Below are 9,825 nucleotides of genomic sequence, written 5' to 3'. Positions count from 1 at the left end.
CCCCCAGCTGCGGGCGTTTCGGGCCGAGGGAAACGGAACCGACAGCACTGCTAAGAACCACCTCGGCCAACCTCGGTCAGCAGAACTACGGAGCGCTGCAGGGTCCTGCTGAGGCAGCTGGCTTCCACACAGTGGAAGTCACATGACAGGAAGTAGTATTGAAGCGGAAGTAGCATGTGGCTGAGGAGGCGGGGGTAACCCGAACGCGGAGGAAAGCCTTAGGGGGTCTGGGACAACTAGCCGCCAAAATGAAGGTGAAGATGCTGAGCCGGAACCCGGACAACTATGTCCGCGAAACCAAGCTGGACTTACAAAGAGGTGAGACAAGTTATTAGGGAGTCTGCCCGCCTAGAGTCTGGCCTCAGCTTCCACGGAGCAAAGCGGGGGGCACACTGGCGCTCCGGTCTGGTTCTTTCCCTGTTCCCTTTTGCCGAGGCCGACTTTGTACAGATAAGGACGTTGCGGGACTGGGTAGCAGGTAACTTCTCTTCAAGGCCGTTTTTGAAGAGCTTTTTCTAGTGGTAAGGGGGAAAGTTGGTCATACCTGGAATGCTTCCGCCTTCCCCTTTCCAGCTGCTGCTCTCTGATTTTTCTCAGATTCCAGTTGTTGAGAAGTGGAACGTGAAAGCCAAACTCGGGAATTCAAGGATTTGACAGGCTTCTTTAAACCTCTCGAACTTTTGGCCACTTTACTTAAAGTTACGTCCTTCTAAATGTGGAAGGAGACAAAAGTGAAACGTAAAGCCATCGATTTTCTAAACCCTTGTGCAGAAGTCTGATGGGGAAAATGGCTAAAATGAAATTAATAAATCTTACTTATTGGTCTTATTCTTATTTATTCGTCTGTTCTCCCATTAGCATCCTGATTGCTTATCATTTATAGATCATAATATCTAAATGACGAGGGACTACCCATGTCTGAAAAGAGAATAACAAAGGCCTTAAGGCAGGAATAAAGATAAAGCATAAGAGAAGGGCCATGTCTTCCGAGTTTGAGTAAGGGGGATAAGCCATAGAAGATGAGGCTCGGATGATATTTCAGTATTTTGACTGAGTAGTAGAGATTATCCACATATATATGAGTAATGCTGAGAAGTAAATATGTGGTCTCTGTTCACAAGATGTTTACAGGTTAGGTAACAAGATAGTAATGTTTCTAAAATGCAGATTAGTTTATGTCATTTGGACCTGACATCATCCCTGCTCCTTGAACCTCTGGTCCCATCTTCCTCTCTAATTTCACTTAGTTACTTTCCTTGCAAGTAGCTTACATTTACCCTTGGAGATCTGAGTGCATTTCAGACATTTCTCTTTCAGATGTCCTGTGCACACACCCTTACTCAATTTAGCTCCTTCCTCTGAACAATAATCTTTGCATACTTATTCCCTGGAGTTGCCTCCCCCCCCAGCCCATTTAAAGCACCCTTCCTCTGTGCTTTGATCACATTTTTGTACTAACATCAGAGTGTGTATCACATTGTCTCATGATTATTTTGGTTATTAGTCCTTTCCATCAGACTGAGCTTGCATAGAAGGGAAGAATCTTTTTTGTTTCTATATCCACTGTGTCTAGACAACACCTGGCACATAGTGGTTGCTTTATAAATGTCTGAAGGAAGGAATGAGTGAGTGACTGGCTGGCCATAGACACTCCATGTTAGGAGATTATTAGTCATCTGATGTTATTGAGTGTCTTATTTTCTATATCTTCCTATTTCTTTATAGTTTCTGATGGAAGTGGGTTTTTTTTTTTAAAGATTTTATTTATTTATTTGAGAGAGAGCAAGCACGAGAGGGGGAGGGCAGAGGGAGAAGGAGAAGCAGACTCCCTGCTGAGCAGGGAGCCTGTCCCAGAGCTCAGTCCCAGGACCCTGAGATCATGACCTGAGCTGAAGGCAGATGTTTAGCTGACTGAGCCACCCAGGCACCTTTGATGGAAGTTTTAATAGCAAAATGGAAAAATAGAAGTTTAGGAGCTCTGTAAAACGTAAATCGAGGAAGACATTTGTTACCCCCTTTTTTAAAATTTTATTTATTTATTTATTTGAGAGAGAGAAAGAATCTCAAGCCGACTCCCCTCTGGGTGGAGAGCCCACCGCAGGCCTCAATCCCAGGACCCCAAGATCATGACCTGAACCGAAATCAGTAGTCAGCTGCTTAACCAAATAAGCCACCCAGGCGCCCCATTTGTTACCTTTTTTTATTCGTTCATTCTTGTTTAGGTGTTATTTCCTTGTAAATTTTGATTGAATGTTGGATATAGTACCGTTAATAGGGAGTTAGAGATTCAAAGACAGCAAGGTGAAGATGTGGGGTAAGAAAATGCATTTCCTTTTAAACATTAAGGGTTTTTTAGACATGTGTGCTTAGAAATATTTCCTAAGCCCAACTGTTAACTGAGACAACATGTTTGGGAGCATAGCATAATAGTTAGTAGAACATGGATTCTGAAACCAGACTGCTTTGGTTTGAATCCTGGCTTTATCACTTCATAGGCATGTTACCTCTCCGTGCCTCAATTTCTCAGCTATAAAATGGGAAATAGTAATAGAACTTACCCCATAGGGTGCTGTGGAATTTAAATGAGTTAATATACAGTATTTGGAACAGTGCCTGGGACATGGTAAACTTTTTTAAATAAGTAAACAAATGTGTGAAATGCTCAATAAAAAGTAACTGTAATCATAATCACAACAGTGTATGCCTGTCAGTATAGTGACTAGTGCTGGAGATTAAGTGTTCCCTGCCTCAAAAGGAGCTTAGAGTTCGGTTGAGTAAACATTTGTCATATATTTGTTTTGTACCAAGCACTGTGCTAGGCATAAGTAGTAAAGTGAAGAAAGTGGTGAAATCCCTGCCCATGAAAGCTTTACAATCCATTTAAAGAATGTAGTCAGACATATAAAAGGAAAAGCTGAGGTTATACGTAGGGTCTATTGTTTTGCAAGATGTATGCATTCCATGATTTTCCGGTAGTTTTGGAAAGGTTTCTGCGTAAAATGTCATCTGCTTTTGTATTTTTCACAGTGCTAGGCATAGAACAGTGTTCCTAACAAAGGCTTATTGAGTAACAAATTGAATAATTAGCTGAAGAAGACCACAGGAAATATTAAAAGCTAATTATTTTATTAAGAGGAGACGTTTTTATTTCAGTTCCAAGAAACTATGATCCTACCTTACATCCTTTTGAGGTCCCACGAGAATACGTAAGGGCTTTAAATGCTACCAAACTGGAACGGGTATTTGCAAAACCATTCCTTGCTTCTCTGGATGGTCACCGAGATGGAGTCAATTGCTTGGCAAAGCATCCAAAGAGCCTGGCTACTGTCCTTTCTGGGGCATGTGATGGAGAGGCAAGTGTCATTCTAAACATTGCTATTTTAAACTAAAAATAGTTGTGTGGCAAATGTTCTTTAGTTTTGCGTTACTGTGGATTTTAATTGATTTGATTTCATTTTTCTATGTCCTGTTTTCTATTCTCAAGAATGAATTCTGTTTGAATTACAGACTACAGTAGTTTCTCATCTAAGCCTCAGAAATTAGAAACATAGCAGCTGAAGGCTCAATTGAGCTGAAGGCTCAAGCATGTTTACAGTAGTAAAGGTATTGGTGAAATTTTTTTTTTTTTTTCCCCACAGAGGATGTTATTAATGATTCAACACTTATTTCCACTCTGGCAAGAAAAAGCTTTGAAACACTTTAAACTAGTATCAACAGAGTACTTAACAGATTGAATTTTTTGCTTGTTGATACACTATCCATATGCACCACAGTATTTTAAACTAGAGGATTTTGTTTTTAGCAGTCTGGTAGAATGAGTCATAGCCCTTTCAGTTTGAATTTATTTTTCTTGGAACGTAGTACTACTCCTGCGCCTGAACGTTTTGTGTTTATAGTTCACTAAAATTTCCTGGTATGCTTTACCATAGGTTAGAATTTGGAACTTGACTAAACGAAAATGTATCCGTACAATACAAGCACATGAAGGTTTTGTACGAGGAATATGTACTCGCTTTTGTGGGACTTCTTTTTTTACTGTAAGTATAATGCAATTAAGTCATTAACTCTTTAAAACATGTGTAAGACTGAGCTAATATTTTCTGAATTCATTTATTTGTTCCAAGTTTTTGAGTTTCACAACCCAAAATCACTTCTTAAAGTCTTGAAAAGTCCTGGTTTTCTTTATATACTCCAGCCTTCTTCATAGTTCTTGATTTTTTTAAATAAATAATTACCTCAACATGTTATTGAATTAATATTCTGTAGAACACTGAGAAGTGGGATTAATGCAAGGCAAGGCTAGAAAGGTTATTTACTCTGGAAGATTTTCAGTGCTGGAGATGAGTAATTTGTACTTTGTCAGATAGTAGTAAATTTTTGAAGTATTTGTGTGTGTGGTAAGGTATACAGAATGTACAATTTACCATTCTAATAATTTTTAAGTGTACATTTCAGTGGCATTAAGCACATTCATATTATTGTGTGACTGTCACCACTTTTTCATCTCCCCAACTGAAACTCATGTCCATTAAACGAATACTCCTTATTCCCCTCTGCCCCCAACCCTTTGTAACCACTGTTTCACTTTCTTTTTCTATGCAGCTGCCATGTTGTAGCTGGTGTCAGAATTTCTTTCCTTTTTATGGTTGAATCATACTCTAATTGTACATACATATGTTTTGTTTATCCGTTCATCCATCAGTGGACATTTGTCTCCACCTTTCTGCTTTTATGAATAATGCTGCTATAAACATTGGTGTGCAAATATCTGTTCAAGTTCATTGAAAGTTTTGTAACAGGAATGAAAGAATCTAAGCTGTGCTTTGGGGTAATTAGTTTGACAGCAGTAATTGATCAGTTTGGAGGCTGTTTTAATAATCTGGGTAAGCAATAATGAATCTGTGCTAGGGAGGGAAAACCGTGGAAAGTAGTTATTAGGTTTAGAAACATTTTGGAGGTGTGACAGGCGTGGCAACTGGGGGATGTATAGGAAGATTCCTTTTCCTTCCAGAAATGGGCAAGTCAAGAGTGTCAAATTTTAGGGGAGAGAGGGAATGGGAAGGATATGGTATGATGAACTGGAGTACAGTGGGCTATCTGAGTGAAGAGGTCTATCAGACCCTTACAGATATAGGTCTGGAGTTGAGGAAGGAAGTCAGAACTAAACTTGGTATCATCAGTACAGGAATAATGATTGAAGCCATGATATGGCATCATTGGGGGAAAGCGACAGGGAAAATGTAGAATTCCAGAAATGTCAAAGAAATAGCCTTGGGGAGTACCTGCTCCTAGGAAGTAGGAAAACTCTGGGAGTAGCCAGAGTTAGAAGAGCCTGTAAATGAGTTTAATGTCCCAGGAGGAAAGGATCATTGGTTGTGTGAACTCCTAGAAAGGATGATGAGGATGAAGACTGAAAGAAATATTTTAGGAATATAGACCTGTGAAAAATAGAAAGTTAAAGGTCCTGTGATTCTAATCTTTCAGTTTTACCACTGTTGGCAGTTTGGTGTCTATCCTTTCATATGTTTTGACTTATATATATAGCAGTTTGTGTATACGTACACACTAATCAACCATGTAAATCTTGGGTAGCATGCTGGGTGCCAAGGTAGATTGAAAAGGAATAGCAAAGGGAAGAGATGACTTCTGGGAAACCTTTAAATATTTGAAAGATTGTCGTGTGAAAGAAGAAATGGACTTTTCTGTATAGCAGCATTAGGAATAGTTGTTAATATTAAAAAGATTTGGTTTCGGTGTAGGGACAGACTTACTTGCTGTCAAAAACCGAAATAGGCTACTTGGTAGGGAATTCAGGTATTTTTCACTAAAGGGGTTTAAACAAGCTTCATGACCCTGTATAACAGTATGTTGTAGAAGGAATTGGGTGGGAAGTTGGAGCAGACTGACTGTAACTGCACTTCCAGTTGGTTATTCTTTTGGATATATTGATTAGTTTAATATCCCAGCCAGACGATTTCCTGGCTAGTTTGTTGTTGTTGTTGTTTTTTAATGCTTAAAATGAATAAAGGCTGAAAAATATTTCATATTAACTATTCACTTCCTTTCTTCAGGTAAGACATGTGAAAACTACTTGTTGGCCAAATTTTAGCACTTAATGTTTCAAAAAATGTTCAATATACAATGTTGCAAAATAACATCTGTATCTCAATTTGTGGCACCAACAGGTCTTTCTTCAGCCTACTCAGCCTTGAGATAAGATATTCTGGCCAGGCATATATTGCTTGGCTCCTCATTTCTACAAAATGTTAATGCTTTCTCAGGATTGATGGGTCTGCTAAGGCTTATACTCAACATATAGAGTAGCTTAGTTGATTACGAGGGAATTCAGTCTTGGGCTTGCAGATAACTATCAGAAGCTTGATCGAAAAAAGCAGTCTTTAGGGTAGTCTTTCATAAATGCTAAAATTCCAGTGGGTCAAGCCAGATTAGCGAAGACCTCAGTACCTAAATTACATCTTACTAGCTGCCAGTAATGGGTTTCCAAAATTCAGTTTTTGTTATGATGCCAATAGCTCAGGTTCAGGTTGTTATTAAGATATAGCCCTATTGGGCGTCCGGGTGGCTCAGTGGTTAAGTGACTGCCTTTGACTCAGGTCATGATCCTGGAGTCCTGGGATCGAGTCCCACATTGGGCTCCCTGCTCGGCGGGGAGTCTGCTTTTCCCTTTGACCATTTCCCCTCTCATGCTCTCTCTCTCTCTCTCTCTGTCTCTCTCAAATAAATAAATAAAATCTTTAAAATAAAAGATACAGTCTTATTAAATACTTTTTGTCTATTATAAGGATGTTTTTAAGGATTCTGTTAGCATCCCCAACAAAAGAAATTCCTGTCTGACCTTAGTACTAAAACTTCTTTCCTAATTACTTACCTGTTCTAATATCATGGGCACTATGAATTGTTTTGCAGAAAGTGTTTCCCTTTTTGAATTTGCTGTGGGAACTAAATTTACACTCCTCTCCTAGATAAATATATATCTTTGTTAATATTTTTATTTAGAAAGTAGATGTAGATTGTATATAATTTAATGTAAACTAGAAAGTTAACATACCCTGTATTTCTACTTTCAGGTAAAACTAGTGGTTTGGTATATATATACAATTGTTCGTACCCCGTATATGATTATTTTATGTTTTTAACCCTAAACTAAGTTATATTGTGCATTCTGTTTTGCAGCTTATTTCACCTAATATCTTGAATGTATCTGCCACATGCCCAAGTCTAAGTTACCATTGTTTGTTACCTTACCTTGCCTTGATTTGGGCTCAAGTGCCAACAGCCCTACCCACCATGGCTTTTTCACCATCTGCTGCAACTGTCAGTTCAGTGAAAAGGCAGATGATGTCTTTACAACATTATGAAAATAGTTTTGACCTCATGGACCCCTGGAAAATTCTCAGGGTCCTTCAGAGGTCTGCATTTCACAGTTTGAAAACACTGACTTAATAGTTTTGGAGTCTTATGTCATGCAAAGAAGGGCTTTACCCATAGCAATAACAATGACTTCTGTGTACTATTCTTATGTTTTGTATTTAATTTTTTACATTTAAAATTATGTGGAATTTTATATTTATGTCAGGTATCAGATTGCTTCAAACTTTTTAAATGACTAACTTGATATCATAATACCATTTTATTATAATCCACTTTTTTCCCTAATTTGAAATGCCATCCTTATCACAGTATGCAATGTTTTGCAATATTTATGACCTTTGTTTCTACTCTCCTTTTGCTTGACTTACACTATCTTATTTTTAATTTTATTTACTCTGTGTATTTGTCACAAATCTATACTATACCATAGTATAACAATGTGGGACATAAATGCATCAACAAATACAGTACTGGAAGGATATGGGATGTGTATTTTTTAAATTAGAGATATTTATAATTTGATGTATATGTTATCAAGTTTGCAGCTAATAACAGTAGTTCATTATCATTTGAATCATTAATGTTTCGAGGTTGGTGATGACAAAACTGTGAAGCAGTGGAAAATGGATGGACCGGGCTGTGGAGAAGTGGAGGAACCATTGCATACAATATTAGGAAAGGTACAGAAATAAATTGACCTGTACTTTGTTAAAATTCTTCTCTTAAAATTATTTAATTAAAAAAAAGATGTAAATGAGACTTTAGGCTGCAATAATTGTCCTGTTTTAAGCAATATTTAATGCAGTTAAGATGTTTTGCAGCTAAAGAATTTGAACGGGTCTTTGGTGTTCATTTTACTGGGTTCAGTTTCTGTGTTTAGCTGGAGGATGCAATGAAACATTTCCTATGGTAAGTCCATAGGAGGAAATCTATAAGAAAAATAATGCTTCGGCTTCTCTCTGATTTATATTATCATAGATCTTACACAAAGCTTAGAACTTCTTACTTGAAAGAACCCTTTAGGCAACGAAGAGGTATTATAATATGATGCTATTTGTATAAATCTCATTTACATTTCTTAGAACATTATTCTGCAAATCAGATGATATGGTTAATTATAGCTTAAGTATAATTCAGATCATATGGCCTACCCATGTTTCATAATGCTTACATTTTGATATTAAGCGAACTTCTAAGGTTAGATTTAATCTTTAAATACATTTTTAAAATCAGTTTATCATTTTAGTATTATGTTGGTATATATTTAAGTTCTGCTTTTCAGATTTCAAGAAATTGTAAATGTTTTTAAAGGCACATGGAGGTGGGGCATGAGTATAAGATGGAAATAATTTGTAGGTGGTAAAAAAATTAGTAATTCCGAAAACAAAATTGGCTTCATTCCTGAAAATGTCTTCTCTCTAGGAGCTCCAAGTATTTTTGAAATATTTCGTCTCACCCCCATATCTGTGGTAATGGGGATTAATTCTTACTGTGGAAAAGTTTGTCATACTTGCTTTCATGAATAGAAAATATAATTGGAAGCCTGCAGATGCTGCTAAGAGTTCTTAAAAGCCTAAAGTGTTGGCTAAATATTTCCCTTTAATTTGCAAACATTTTTTACCACATAGTATAAAGACAGATTTTAATCTGGCCCTGAATAGATCAGTCACATCTTTTAAGTGGATAATACCAAATTTATGAGATTTTACTGATTTTAACAGTATTAGCATCCATCCTTGCCAGGTTTATTTCTCCCCCTAAATTTTAATCCAATTGTTGGATTAAATCAGTACTTCATATGTTACATGTGGAACTGAGTGTTTTAGACCTTACTTTTGCATTTCATTAATTGTTTGCAAGATCCTTGAATACCCAGTGATGATTTAGGGATTACTTCAGGTGTGTATTCAAACTTAAATACATCCAGTGTTAACAGTTTTCTTTATTCCTGGAATGTGTGATAGGAATCATTACTTTTTATCATATTGTTTTCTCCTTTATTTATTTTTTTATAAGTATATTTTTTATTGTTATGTTAATCCCCATACATTACATCATTAGTTTTTGATGTAGTGTTCCATGATTCATTGTTTGCATGTAACACCCAGTGCTCCACGCAGAACATGCTCTCTTTAATAACCCATCACCAGGCTAACCCATCCTCCCAGCCCACTCCCCTCTAGAACCCTCAGTTTGTTTTTCAGAGTCCATAGTCTCTCATGGTTCATCTCTCCTTTATTCTTTTTTTCATTTTTTAAGTAGGTTCCATGCCCAGTGTGGGCCTTGAACTCACGACCCTGAGCTCGAGTCATATGCTCTACTAAATCTTTAAGTAAAGTCTTCAAAAGAGTTTCTTTGTAAACAGGGATTTTCTTAAAAAAATTAGAGTGTGAGTAAATATATTTAAAATATGCAGATTGAAATATTAACGAT

General features: G+C 37.1%; 1 protein-coding gene across 2 annotated transcripts in view; it reads left to right on the top strand.

Annotated features, from left to right (window-relative positions):
• Window positions 1-66: 66 nt before the first annotated feature.
• DCAF13 (DDB1 and CUL4 associated factor 13) overlaps window positions 67-9,825 on the top strand; it is a 29,115-nt gene continuing 19,356 nt past the window's right edge. The window contains exons 1-4 of one of the 2 annotated variants that reach the window (XM_028110922.2): window positions 67-318; window positions 3,154-3,353; window positions 3,930-4,037; window positions 7,983-8,072. In XM_028110922.2, coding sequence (XP_027966723.1) covers window positions 249-318; window positions 3,154-3,353; window positions 3,930-4,037; window positions 7,983-8,072 — 468 coding nt within the window. In that variant the 5' untranslated portion in view covers window positions 67-248. The remainder of the gene's footprint in view (window positions 319-3,153; window positions 3,354-3,929; window positions 4,038-7,982; window positions 8,073-9,825) is intronic. The other variant, XM_028110916.2, reaches the window with a different exon arrangement.

This window comes from Eumetopias jubatus, unplaced genomic scaffold (assembly GCF_037043125.1).
Source record: "Eumetopias jubatus isolate StellerSeaLion01/CBP00866 unplaced genomic scaffold, mEumJub1_p1.0 scaffold_4, whole genome shotgun sequence".
NCBI lineage: Eukaryota > Metazoa > Chordata > Mammalia > Carnivora > Otariidae > Eumetopias > Eumetopias jubatus.
The sequence above is the reverse complement of the archived record's forward strand: the minus strand, read 5'-3'. Positions and strand labels throughout refer to the sequence as shown.